Source organism: Aulonocara sp. 'chitande type north' Nkhata Bay, linkage group LG5, assembly GCF_057382095.1.
Source record: "Aulonocara sp. 'chitande type north' Nkhata Bay isolate Kocher_YH1m ecotype deep benthic linkage group LG5, A_spYH_male_GT1.1, whole genome shotgun sequence".
Taxonomy (NCBI): Eukaryota; Metazoa; Chordata; class Actinopteri; order Cichliformes; family Cichlidae; genus Aulonocara; species Aulonocara sp. 'chitande type north' Nkhata Bay.
The window spans coordinates 25,098,409-25,112,597 of NC_141348.1; the positions used below are offsets into that span (position 1 = coordinate 25,098,409).

At 39.1% G+C, this 14,189-nt stretch overlaps 2 protein-coding genes across 2 annotated transcripts; both read left to right on the forward strand.

Moving 5' to 3' along the window:
• LOC147330690 (uncharacterized) lies at window positions 1-5,035 on the forward strand. The gene is made up of 6 exons (XM_086294230.1): window positions 1-73; window positions 973-1,025; window positions 1,137-1,185; window positions 2,421-2,576; window positions 2,780-2,872; window positions 3,817-5,035. Exons 4-6 carry the CDS (start codon window positions 2,505-2,507, stop codon window positions 4,129-4,131), a joined length of 480 nt encoding a protein of 159 aa, XP_086150356.1. The 5' UTR covers window positions 1-73; window positions 973-1,025; window positions 1,137-1,185; window positions 2,421-2,504; the 3' UTR covers window positions 4,132-5,035.
• A 2,213-nt stretch (window positions 5,036-7,248) lies between these two features.
• Window positions 7,249-12,527, forward strand: fblim1 (filamin binding LIM protein 1). The gene is made up of 8 exons (XM_086292428.1): window positions 7,249-7,450; window positions 7,747-8,128; window positions 9,191-9,345; window positions 10,160-10,247; window positions 10,335-10,504; window positions 11,203-11,381; window positions 11,546-11,666; window positions 11,818-12,527. The coding sequence occupies exons 2-8, from the start codon at window positions 7,771-7,773 to the stop codon at window positions 11,926-11,928; spliced, it is 1,182 nt and encodes a 393-aa protein (XP_086148554.1). The 5' UTR covers window positions 7,249-7,450; window positions 7,747-7,770; the 3' UTR covers window positions 11,929-12,527.
• Window positions 12,528-14,189: the final 1,662 nt, after the last annotated feature.

Sequence of the window (14,189 nt, forward strand, 5' to 3'; positions counted from 1 at the left end):
GGCGGGAAAGCGGAGAAAGTTATATGTGTTCAGTGGACTGCCATTTCCCTCTGCGGAATCTTCCACAATACAGGTAAGTAATAAATAACTCAAAATATCTTAGTCAAACGAAGTTGTTCTGTCCGTTAATTGTTTAACAATGTTTTTAATTCCAAATGTGTAAGTTGTCATTAGACAGCGGGAGTGGAGCAAATACAGTGAAAATCTGGTATTAGACGGTGCCAATCGGTACTGTCTAATACCTGATTTCTAATCCGCTCTGGGTATATTTATACTATTATTAGCATTTCCACTTCATTGTTTTTCTTTTTTTTTTTTTACCCGTTTTTGCAGTTAGTCTTATAGTGTTTTTAGCGGTTATTGATATGTTTAATTCAATATTTAACACGTTTCTAATTCACTTTCAAAGTAAATGAAGTTAGCTAAAGCTAGTATGGTTGTCTCATTGAACTTCTACCTAGCTCTGTTAGCATTCACTTTGGTTTTAAATGACGGTTATTGCAAGACATGGTCTTTGTTCACTTCTTTTATTATCATTTGCATTTTTTCTTTCTTTCTTTCTCTCTCCTTTTATTTTAAGCATTCGGCCTCTGGCAGTAATGCAAGTTAAACTAGCATGCGCGAGTTGCTAAATATTAGCTGTGTTCAAATTCAGGGGCTGCATCCTTCGAATTGACTTGAACGCTAGTGCATGGGAAAAAGAGCATAAACACGAGGTCAGAGGAAAAGGCAATGGCGGATAGTTATGAAAATTGCCTGTCGGACCTTTACCGCAACTACCAGCATCTTTATTGCATAGTGTGAAACACTGCTATTACATATGGCAACAGATTGGATATTTATCTGTGAATTTTATATTGCAAGAGGTATTTATATGTATTTGTATTTTTTTTTATACATTTGCAACAAAGTAAAAAAAAAATCCACTGTGGAATTTTTATAAAATAATTTTGTCTGTTTTCTTTACCATAGTAACACCACAAAGAAAGCTGACCCCTTTTTCTGATTGTTTGTGCCTCCTCATGGTAAGCCTTTTACCATCATATATTTTTTATGATAGTTTTATGATTTAATCAAAGTGAAAAAAAGGTGCCAATAAAACCATCCTTAAAACTGCTTTTCTTTTTTTCTTTCAGTGACTTGTATGTGGCAGTGCAAGCGTTGTTCCATCAGGGAGAGTAGTAGGTACAAATTATTATTTTTTATTTTTTTTGTGTGTGTGTCCCGTTTGGATCTTTAGCCATCAGAATTGTTGTCTTAAGGCCAAGAAAGATGCCAAGCGGATTTATTTTACCAAGTGGATCATCATGGTTTTGCCATATTGGTCCATTTGATTGACCTTTATTATAATTATGAATTTATTTTATTTTCAGTTGCTACAAACGGGACAGACATGACTGGGGGATAGGACAGGGAGAAAGAATGAAAGAAAGAGAGGGAGAGAAAGAAAACCAAAGCAATATGATGAGCTAAATAACCAGGGCTGCACATAAGTGGTCCGCAGGTGCGCATTCGCTGTCAAAATAAAAAACGCACACAAGATAAGAAGTTGCAACGCGTGTTTGCATACATAAGCTTTTCAGAAGGACAGACATTTGTTTAGAACTCTTAAAGATGTCGAAGAAGCTCCTTTAAGCAATTACTGTGATGTTCCTCCACCTCCAAAGAAATGTCAGAAGGAGTCCAAACCACAAAAGAAGCGCGTATTCTCGGAAAAGTGGTTGCAGGAGGTGAGCTGGCTTCAAACAAATGATGAACGCACAGAGATGTGGTGCGGAATGTGCCGTGAAAATCCCACTCTAGCGGACAAAAACACTGCGTTTTATATGGACGCAAACGCGCGCTGCAACTTCTTATCTGGTGTGCGACTTTTATTTTGACAGCGAATGCGCACATGCGGACCACTTATGTACACCCGTGTAAATAACATAATGTTCTGCCGGGTGTGTTGTTGGTTTTCTCTCGATTTCTGAGTCGACAAGCGCCTTTGTTACTGGGACCAGTCATTTTAAGAAAGGCCCCCATTAGAAGCCATGAGAAATGCAAGAAACGTATTATTGGTCAGTCTGCAATATCTTTCCCAGAACAAACACCACTTGCAAATAATATACTAAAAATAAACCTGAAAAATCTGTTTAGAACAGCGTACTGTGTTGCAAAGAGTGAACTACCACTGGTGCAATTTAGCAGTCTTTGCAAACTTCAAAAAGCAAATGGCCTAGATCTTGGTTCCACTTGCCTCTTACTTGTGACTTTAGTGGAAATTTCAAATTCAGGATCTGACACAGACTGATTCATGTTCTACACAGACAGCACTGATGTCCGCATGGTCTTCTAAAAGCAGCTTTAGTCAGCTTAGATGTGAAGTGAGTGAAATATACAGTTGAGTTTTTAATCAATGTATTTGTTCTCTATTGCAGATTGACAAGGAGTTTCTGCAAATCACCACAAAGCCTCTGCTATCTACTTTCTTTGCCGAGCTTGACCAATACGCGCCACGCTTAATGGAAATCTTTCTGACCAAAGGAGGGACACGTGGAAAGAAAATAAGAGGTCTCATGCTTGCCATCTCCAAGGTTTGTATTAGGATTGAGTAGACTTTGTCATAGGCAGCAAAAATAACTTTTATTTGGAGATGAAGTTGTCAATTTTGTTTCGGCTTAACAAATGATACATGCCCGGTTCTAACCTAAAGAATAATTATGCAAGTTAACTGATTACCCTAGCTTTAAGAAAAACAGACTGGTTTTGGCTCATATTATCTCCTCCTCCTCTCCAGCATGACAACATCCATACCAGACGAGCATGCATCTTGAAGTCTTTGTGCATCCACCTAAACGAAGACTATGAGAAGTTAATAAAGGAGTACTTGGTGAGCCATTGTGACAGCATGTTGTCTGTAACATTCTCATACAAATTGTGACGTTGCCTCAAATGCAAATCATTAAAATTAAAATTTTGAGATTAGCAACAAGACACCTGGTATTGGGGAAAGGATGTCTTGAATACCAAACAGTATTAAGCGTTGCAATAAAGAATTTCTGGAATTTGGTATTGGAAGGAAAGAAATTTATGCCTACTTAAACTTGATACACAAACATACAATGCATTTAACATGCATCAAGACAATATTGCTTTTGAATCTGTACTTGGATTAAAACAAGTCCTGTTGTTTTTTCATTGCTATGGTCATCAGTATTTGTAAATAGAAATGTCTATGAACTTTGAGCTGTTTAGTACTAACACTTCTATACCTGTTTTATTTTAGCAGCTGAGTTAGCCTTTTCTCGAGTCCTGTCCCCCTAAGTTACTCTTGCTACGTCCGACAAACAAATGGTTTCCTCTGCGCACCAATGGGTACCCAAATGTGCAAGCAGACATGCTTCATATTCATATCGGTACATTTACCTGGGAATGGGGCCATACACACTGTTTAATCCATTCATGTTGTTTTTGACTTTGTGAATGGAAAGAACACAACTCCTCCAGACACAATCTCTCGGCGTATCGGTGGGCACACTGCTTCACCATCTTGCTTGAGGTTAATGTTTGTCAGACACAGTAACGGTTGCTATAATGTGTAATTGGACAATGGCCCTTTCGGGGGAGGGGCCGGTGAGAGGTCAATTATGCCACCTCTTTTGACATGCGAGGTGTATTTTATAATTTATGTATTGGAGTAATTACTAACAACTACTTTAGTGGTGTAATTTTCTGTTTATTACTTTGACTACTTGGATTTTATGAACAGCATAGAAACAGTTGTTTAAACAATCTCTTAAATTTTACTTTGTTGTCTTATACTTTTTCATGTAGGATACGGACAGCGAGGGAAAAAGCTGCATGGAGCAAACTGTGATGGGGGTGTACGTCATCCAGAAGGAGGGTGCTGAACCTGTGGATGACCCAGAGGACGTTGGTGTCCTGATTGAGGGTGTGGAGGCTAACACTGATTTGGGTAACATTGCACAAGCATGTGCTCTGTTGTTTGGACTCATATACTGTTTGAACCTGAGCTACCCACCAGAACTTAAATGCACCTTTGAAGTCCTCCAGAAGATACTTTTAAATCTTGATGGACAAAAGCTGTCTTCAAAGGTACAGTTTCTGAAAAACAAGCTTATGGGGTGAGAGCACTTGAAAATGACTGATAGGTCTTGAATGGTTCATTGGTGCAATGGTGATTTCCAATATATAATGTTAATATTTGAGTTGTTTATATTTTTTTCTTTCATTTAAATTTTTTTTTTAAGTTTTTGGATTCTCTCTGTTGGGCAATTCACCTTTTATACAGCACTGCAGATGATTTTTGTTTGTCCTTATATACAGTAGATGGCTCAAAATGGATCAGAAGTACTGACAGAAGTACTATGTTGTGTTTATGTATCAAGGGCCTGTAAAGTTTAAGACCACTGCCACCTGTTAAGTTTACTGTATTATTGTGTCCATTTTGCTTGCTAGCATGTTTTAAAACACAGCAAAACTATATTGCTAGCTGTGGAGGACTGCAACCAAAATTTTAAAAAAATAAATACAGAAATATAAAAATTGGTCAAACTAATAATTATTTCAATGAGATACACCAAACAAATATAGATTTTCATCACCTATGGAATTTTTTGTTGTTGTTGTATTGCCCCCAAATTATTTCTAATTATTTTATTTTATTTTTCCAAATTCACACATTTCTATTTTGTCACATGTTTTAACTTGCCAAGTGGGAGATGTATTTTTATCTTTTAGTTTAATTTTTTAAAATGCAGTCGATATATTGAGCAAATTTTGCATCTGTTTTTAGTTGTGGAAGCTTTGGTTCCAACATATTACCTATGTAAATAAGTATTCTAACGTTTTACCTTTTGAAGTGGCATAATGCTTGCAGGTGTACAAAAATGGTAAGCTTTTATATTGTCCACTAAATCCAGTTAATAAAGATAATGTTATCATAATCTGATTGTGACTTTTTTTGTAAAGTAGTGGGTTTCTAAATGTGTAACAAATGTAAACAAATCTAATTGAAATAATTTGGTTGAAATGAGTGAAATCATTGCCTTGATTAACAAAGTAGTTGTTGAAACAACAATTTAATTCTGTTTTCCTAAACTTTTTAAATTGTGTAGAATGAATTAAAACAAATTTCACTCTACATACTTAAATAAATCACTTCAAATCAATGTAAGTATAGTATGTTGATCCAACGTAATCTGATTACATTAAACCACCAAATGCTAAATGTGTTGGTTTGACATGATCGAAAAGGGTTTATTGTACTTGGTTAAATTGTGTGCAAAAAGGGTGCCATGATTAAATTGTGTTCATCCAACAACAGATTTTTTTGAGTGAATGTCCAAAGAAAAGCTTTAAAATACTTTCAGAAATCCTGGCGAGACATTGCTCAAGACCACTAAAAATAAAACTCTAGTTCCTTGGAAGCAAAATATGAACCAAGACTTTTGCTGAGTCTCGGGCCAACGTATTGATTCCATAGGTTTAGGATCACTGTAGGCCTCAGAAAGTTAAACGAGCACTCCAAACACAAACATCAGATCAGAGTTCTGTTAATCTGGAGTGATTTTTAAAAATCTGGAAACAAAACAATCCTACATTGCAAACTAGAGTTGTCGAAGGACAGAAAGAGAGAGAGAAGAAAAAGACACATAGGAGGTGGTGATAGGAAACTATATCCAACTGGGTTAATGTGAATACTGTAGGAATCAGCTGTTTTGAAGCTTTATCTTTCAGGACTAACAACCCGATTATGCTGCCGTCTCCTGCTTCGTTTTTTGTCTCTCCCATAACATCATTTAGATTTAATGAAAGTAATCGTTACTGAGTAAAAGCTTGACTTTTCTGCCTTAGCACTTACAAAGTCAGTGTGCGTGTAAAGTGTATTTGTGAGCATGCAATTGTTTTTTCCCATCTGTATGTTTCTTCCTGTTCCTTTGACTTCCTTTCATTCTTTTCAGCTTTTGTTGCTGTTCTGCAAAATCCACCCCTTTGAAATCACATAAACATAAAAATGACACTGTGGTGTTGGTGATTAAATTGAAAAGTCAAGCTGCTGAAAGCAACGAGGAGGTTCAGAGGGTCTAATGAGGATTTGGGCTGTTGGAAGGCGGAGCGTGGAGGTCTGGGGATTGTGTCATCAGTAGGCATGCTCCCTCCTGCAGCCGTGACATCACTGCAGCATTCCTTTCCACAGAGCTGGAACAACAGAGACCCCCATCACTCTCCGCATCGCCATCTCCTGTTAACCCTCTCTGCGCATTCCTCCCTCTCCCTCTCTTCTTCCAGGCTGACCCATATCAATCAGGAAAGTTTTATTCAGCGCTCGGTCTCTTGCTCCATCTTCCTGTTTGACTTTTAGGAGGGACAAGACACGCTTTGGCTCAAGAGAGTAATCATAATATTTGCTGATCAGCACATCTGATATTACTAAGACTGACTGTGATGGGGAACAGCAAACACAACAAAGCACTTCTTCATAGCACCCATAGACATCACTCTGTACTCCCCCTGCCCCCCTTCTCCTAATATACCAACATCTCCTCTTGCACAATGCCCTGATTCACTGCACCGTAATGCCGCTGGTCCTGGAAAGCTGAGCACAAAAGCTCCCGATGAAGTCCAGCACCTATTATCGGACAGTGTTTTCTGCTCTGTGTCCCAAATGGAAGCAGTGCCATGAGACACTGATAGAGAGTCAGGGCTTAAGTGATATAATGTTGTGGGGGAAGGGACGAAGGAAAGAGGGAAAAGAAAAAAGGGAGGCAGACTCAACCAGGGAGGTAGGGAAAATAAAGCTGACAGAACAATGAGGGAGAACTGCACAGGGGAGAAAAAGAGGGCAGTTTGAGATAGAAATTTGCTGGAAAAGGCAGGTACAGTCACATCCTGCTGGCATGCAGAGAGATAAAGAACTGGGAGTTTGCTTGTGTGTGTGTAGGTGTGTGTGTGTCTCTGCCTGCTTGCTTCTGGGTAAAAACCTTACGAGGAACTTTATGGCACTGTGTATTGCATTTGTTAAAAAAAAGAAAGAAAAAAAGGCTGTGTGATTTTGGTATGAGTGCACACATGTTGCATAACTCAGTGTGGGTGTGTGTCTACGTTCATGCACTCTTGTCTGTGTGTGTGTGTGCAGCCTTCCAAGTTTTCATAGTAGATGAATGTGTCATGTCTTTTACTGCACTTTGTCCGAGATTAACTGTTCACCTTTTACGGTCGGGAGGGAGGCGGTGTTGTCATTCAGCCAGAGAAGGAGGAGGAGGGGTCGACTGACGGAGGGAGGTACAGAAGGAAAAGGAGTGGCCTTCTGCAGATAGCAGCCCCTCTCTACCGGAGTAAAGTCTTCTCTCTGAGGCAGCTCATAGGAGAGAAAATAAACCAGAGATTTGGGAGATACAGAACGGGAAAGAAGAAAGAAGCAAAGAGAAAGCCCATTTTCTTCCAGGTATGTGACACAGCCGGTGTGAGTGGTTTTACAGCATACAGATGATTCACATTTGTGCTTTTTGACTCTAGTACCATTCATTATGGTTAATGAGAGCTGTAAGCGGGTGAATACAGCTGTGCAACTATACCTAGATTAAATTAGATCAACATGATAGGAAATAAATGTCTGTTTTGTCTTCAGTATGAGTTCTTGTAGTTTATTGTTGCCTGATATTATAAACTGAGCCTGTGGTTTATGCTGTGTTTCTCTCTGTCGCAAGCAGTCATGAGTTTATTCTTCTGTCTTCCTTTCAGGCTGCGTGAGACTTTTGTACATTCATGGCATCAGCAGCTCCACCAAAAAGGGTGGTTTCTTCTGTCTTCATCACTCTGGCTTCTCCTCACCGAGCCACCGTGACCCCACAGCAGCAGCCTGCCCTTCAAGCCCACAGTGCCCCGGCTAGAGAGAAACTGCATCCTGCTGTAAGAGTCAGCCCAGGTGACAGCATACCTGCCCTCAGGCACAGCAGAGAGGACAAGTCACCGCCGTCAGAGTCTAATGGCGGCCTAAAGATCAAAGGCTTGACTAATGCGGGGTCCTCGGCCCTGGTTTCAGGCCCACAGAGCCACAATCCCCCCAAACATGAACCAGGCAAAACACAGCTTCAAGAAAAAAATGACCAGAGGAGTTCATCAGGTATTTATTATATACTTGATTTTTTTTCTCTTAGTTAAAAAGACTATCTATAAAATATTAGAAAATGGCCCTGCAAGGCCCTTTATTGGGTCCTCCCCAGATCAGAATGATAATTTATGTATTTCCTGACCTGCATTTCAAAATATCTGATCCCAAAATGTAAAATATTGATTTTATACATCTAAAAGACTTTTAAAAGAGCCAAAAAAAATTTCCAGCCCGTTTCCCAGACAGGGATTGAGCCTTGTCCTAGACTTAAAGAAAAAAAAAAATCAATGAGGATCTCCTCAGAAAAGTTTCTAGGCTTAATTCATGTCTGGGAAACTGAGCCCATGTGCTTTTCAGTCACTATGAGCCCCCAGAACAGCTGCAGCTCTCCTTGGCATTGATCCTCCAAGTCTTTGACTTCTACTGAAGGAATCAACAGATTCTCCTAAAAGATGTTCCCTATTTGTATCTATTTCTTTTTTTATGATGGTGGTTCTCATGGAGATATGAAATTGGGATGACATAAGGTGAACGTGTAGGCCATAAACCATGATTCATCAAACCGTGTTTTACACCCTCCTGCCCCGTGGATAAGGACAGTTTTTTCCTGGAAGAGACAACTCCCATCAGGACACAAATATTTTATCGTTAGACAAGAGTTACTAAAGCAAGAGTGTCAAACTGACATCAGGTGCTGGAAATATGCACTATACAGATACGCTTGAACTTGAGGTAAAATGTATGTCCTACATATCTTCTCTCAAACATGTAACACCTGAACCAGTGAACAAAAAGTCACTGTGCAGACTGCTGTATCAACCAGGAGGGCCAAAGTGCATGGGGAATTTAAAGTGATGAGTGATCCAGAATAAAATCAGTGAAGGGCCATGGGGGTCTCGATTTTAAAACATGTACTCTGAAAGGATAAGTAGACCAAAACTATGTCAGCACAGCGCATCAGTACATGTGATTAAACATTCAGTTTTTTCATCTAATTTGTCATTAGTCTGTTTTTTTTTAATCAGCTGTCTATGCTGCTACAAAATCATCTAAAACTGTTCTCATGCCAAACAGAGCTTTTCCCTCCTCCTACCCCTCCCTCTGATGCACCGCCTCTATGTCCGGGAGAGTTGCCCTCTGAAGAATCAGCACTTCCACCACCTCCTCCAGCCCAAGCGTCTTTCCCCTACCCCGTGACCCCAGGCCAGCAGCCAGTTTACAATCCAGAGGTATGCAGACTTATCTTACAGTGTCACTATAACAAATGACATTTAAAATCTTCCAGTTTGCAGCTTCGAAAACGTGGTGCCAAATTTCCTATAAAAAAAAATGCCTTAAATTATTTTAAACACACGAGTAATTATTTTGTCTGCAATGAAGGATTAGCTTTCCACAGCTTTTCCACAAGCCTTTCACAGTGGCTGTAAAGCGCCAAAACATAAAGAACAGGGCTCTTATATGACCATCTTACTAAAAGTGTGCACACTTGCTTTCACAAAATCACCAACTTCCAAACTGCTCCCGTAAATAAACAAAAACTTTATTGCTCCATGTCTGTGTAGACAAAGATCAGTTTGGGGGGGAACTGCTAAATTACTTTCTTCCTCTCCGGTTTCTGAGAATTTTACTGACTGAATAAAAGCTGAAAGGTTTCCCTTTAAAAACGCTTAAACTCAACAACTCATCCTTGAATCACCAGCAGGTCTTTACACGAAAGAAGGTAAGGTCTTTATGTGACTGGTGAAAAGGGTTAGAAATAATCTGTTAAACTCAATAGAATTGAAATGTTTGAAGTATTAAAAAAATAGTATTCACCACCCATTTTAAACCAAACCTTCAAACCACAGTGAAATTAAAATGTTTGTGTGGCTTGGTCCTGATGATGTGCTGCGGATGACTCTGGTGTTTCTTACGCCTGTCACATTCAGAGCCACTTTTAAACAACTCCCACATGTGTTCAAAATCAAGCGCTGCTAAATTATGCAGTTCGCCTCTGTAGGCCAAACTCAACTTGTCAGTTTAATAATGCGCTTTACATTTAAGGTGAAAGCAAGAACACCATCTAGTGGGTTAAGCTCAGATGACCAAATCCACAGGATCCACCAAAACAGCCAAGACAAAGAGAGCAAAGGTAACCTGATCTCTTTTTATACATTTTGCCACTCTGCGTGCCACATTATTATAACCTGGTTTGACTGTGTGTGTGTGAACAATGCAGATCTGTGCGGCTTCTGTCGAAAGCCAGTGACTCCTTCTGAACCTGCGATAGAGGCCTTAAACAGGACTTACCATGATGGCTGCTTCCAGTGTAGATCTTGTCACATTCCCCTGGCTGGTAAACAGTACTACAACAAGGCCGGGATCCCGCTCTGCGAAGACTGTTACCAGGTAGCGCAATGCAGCGTGTTAACCAAGCTGTGAATATACATGCAAACTTTAACCTCCTGAAACCTGAGCTCTTCTTTGGGTTTAATTTTCCTGTTTCTTCTAGCTTTTTGAGATTAGCTGGACCTGATGAGTCACCGTTGAACAGAAAGGATTTTTTAAAAACTGGTTTATTTTACAGCAATGTCACCACTTCTGAACATTTCTGAAGTGTTGAAATACTGAGCAGAATGAAGTACAAGGTGCAGAAAGCCCAAAATGTATCCCCATATGAGGACACAGGGTCTCAGGTGGTTAAAAAAAAAGCTCAAAGCCATGTTTTTTTGTTTTTTTGTTGTTTTTTTTACATTTGTGCATGCATATTTTAAGCTCAATGTAATGTTTCACAGGACTGGTAAATGGTTCTTATACAGCGCCTTTCTACTCTTTATACTACAAGCCTCATTCACCCATTCTCACACACACACACACACACACACACACACACACACACACACACTCTGAGCGCTCTCTGTCTAACATTCACACTCTGATGTCCAGGTTCATGTTTTCATAAAAACAACCAAGCTTGGTAAACTTGCACTGTTTGATGCCTCAAACATTTTCAGAAACAGACCCAATGCAAAAAAAAGAAAGAAAAAAAGCAGATTAAAACGTAAATTTTTAAGGTAATTAACGATGTATCTTTCTCCATGTCTTAGGCCAGTTTGGAGCTCTGCTGGGCATGTGGAGAGGCTATCACAGATCACATAATCCGCGCACTCGAGCGAGCATACCATCTTTCTTGTTTCACCTGCACAACATGTAAGAGGCAAATTGGAGAGCAAGCTTTTGCCCAGGGAGAAGTTGGAGAAGTTTACTGCCTTCAAGACTATTACAGGTATGAAGGGGAAAAAACTATTTAAAGGGTTTAGGTAAAGGATCAATATATACAGTTGTGTTCCACTTCATTTGACATGTTATTACAATGCTTTTGTTGCATTATAAACCACCCCTTTGTCTACAAGTGTAATCAATTTTTCTTTTTCATCTAACATTGTAAAGGAAATACGCTCCAAAGTGTAGTGCCTGTAACCAGCTTATCATTCCACAAGAAGATGGTACCGACAGCTATACAGTTGAATGTCTGGGGCGTTCCTACCATGAGAACTGCTACAGATGTGAGGTTGGTGTTTTGTGTGTCATCATTTCCCTAGGGATTAATAAAGTATTCTGATTCTGAAACACTTCACTACACAGACACATTCACAAGGATACAAACACACAGACAGATATTATTTCAGTACCAGGAATATGTTGTTTCATATTGTGTGCAGGTCTGCGCCATCCAACTGTCTCCTGAACCGAACGAGCATGGCTGTTATCCTTTAGACGGGAAGATGCTTTGCAAGCCCTGTCACCTGAACCTGGCTTCTGGTCAGCACTAATCCCACGTGAACAGCAAGCAAGACAAGAAAAAACTGAACAAAGAGCTGGGAGACTGCGCATGTGCCTTTATGAATGAATGTGCAAATGCCTTAAATGCTTCCTTCACTAGAGAAAAACTATATTTTTACAGTATATCATGCTTTCTGAAGATTACCTTCTTCTTTTTCATCATTTTGCACTTAATACAATCTACAAAAGCAACAATTATATTCCTGCAACTCACTTTACAAAAAATGTACGAGAATAAATGGAACCCCAGTCAGTATGCTGTTTCTCAGTCATTATACAAACATATAAATAATCAACTTTAACTTGAAAAAAGGATAGAAAAGTAATCTAATATATTTTATCTCTATTCGCCTTCAAACTGCATCTACATCATCAAACCAAGCAGACAAACCACTAACAAGTACGAAGTAATCATCAAGCAGACTGTTTTTAACATTGTCTTCTGCCTTAATAAAACAAAGTTATCCAGCATAGTATCAAAGTCTCAATCGGATTCCAGTGAAATTGCTTTATTTATAGTCACTATCTCAAAAAAAAACTTGGTGTAATTCATATCTCGTACACATGTATTAAATTGTTTTATGAAAAACATATTTGTTATTTTTGTTTCTGTTTATCACTTCACTTTCTTCATTAGTTAATCAGGGGCTGCAATATGTTGCAGGTATCAACAACAGCTCAAAATAGTGCAAAATAACAACAACAGTTGCCTCAATGTGCTTTTTATTGTAAGATAATGCCCGTACTATATTAGAGAGAAAAGCCTAACAATCAGATGTGATGGTGATGGGGGGGAAGGAAAAACACTATTTTAACAGGAAGAGACTTCCAGCAGAAACAGGCTCAGAGAGGGCAGCCATCTGCCACAAGCGGCTGGAAAATAGACCTCAAGGATCTCTTAAGTTTTAAGGCTAGAGAAACCTGTAAGAACCCTTAACTAGGTGCAATATTTTTACACAGTGTTTACCTTTACTGTTTCACAAAAGGTTAAAAATGGAACTTCCACAATTTAGACTTTTTGAATGCAGGATATTTTATTAAAGCAGTTTAGAAGGAGGAAAGCAAAATATGAATCAAATAATAATAATCAAATCATTTGAATTATACTACTTATACTACTAATTAATGTACTCTGAGCTAATGCTGATTTCTAATATTGATCATGGGAGGAATGAGAGAGGAGAATGGGCACACTCTGGCCACTGGCACACTTATTTCTGTCGATATAATTCAATAAGGAAGCAGTCCTCCATACAAAGTCTTCCAATGAAATTTGAAGTACAGCTGAACTTGGCTTATACAGACAAATAAACAGTCATACTACAGTCATACAACAAAAGAATAAAAAGAATATGTTCTACTATCATAAATAAAGAATAGCAGCTTTAACAGTGGTACAGGTACGTGGAGGAATAGACAGACATGACATGAAAGAGGTAAATTAGAGGTATTTTGGCTGTTGCACTTTAGGGGGATATTCCACTTAATGTGGACATGGATCAGCAATGTGCAGTGACTACTCGTGAGTACTATCGTGAGTACCTCCTTCCAGAAGGCTTGCTCCGTGAGTCCCGTGCTGTTGTTTCTCTCTCTCTTTCGGACTTTTCACCCAGATAATTTAAGGCAAAGTTAAAAATCACATCACATGTGAATATACTTTTTATCTTTATGAATGTGTTTGTCAAACACAGCATACTTAATATAATTTATTTTAATCAGAATCATGCACGATGAGGACTTTTACACACTGTTTACATAGTGCTTTCATTCACAGAGAGAGAGAGACAAGGACATGCACAGTCATAACAATGCTCCCAGAATCTAGGTGAAATAGTCAGGCATCAAAATCATGTCATTACTCAAACTACATTTTCTTACTCATCATATAGATTTGATTTATTCTTGATTAGAATTTGATTAGAATTAAGGATGATTAACCGTTTAACTCCGTTTTAACATTCTGTATCATTTTTCCCATAAAAAGGCTGGATGTTAAGTCATTTTAGTCCACTTTTGGACAGAGATGAGCTAGGGGATCGCAATCTGTTTGACACCAGAGCATACCTCCACCTCTCCAGGCTCTCTGCCGCCTGCTACCTGCTCTCACTACGGATCACAATGTTGTCTGCAAACATCATAGTCCACTGAGACTCCTACCAAACCTCTCCATTACCACAGCAAACCAGAAGAGCAGACCCCTGATGTAATCCCACCCCCACTTTGAACCCATCTGTCACTCCTACAGCGCACT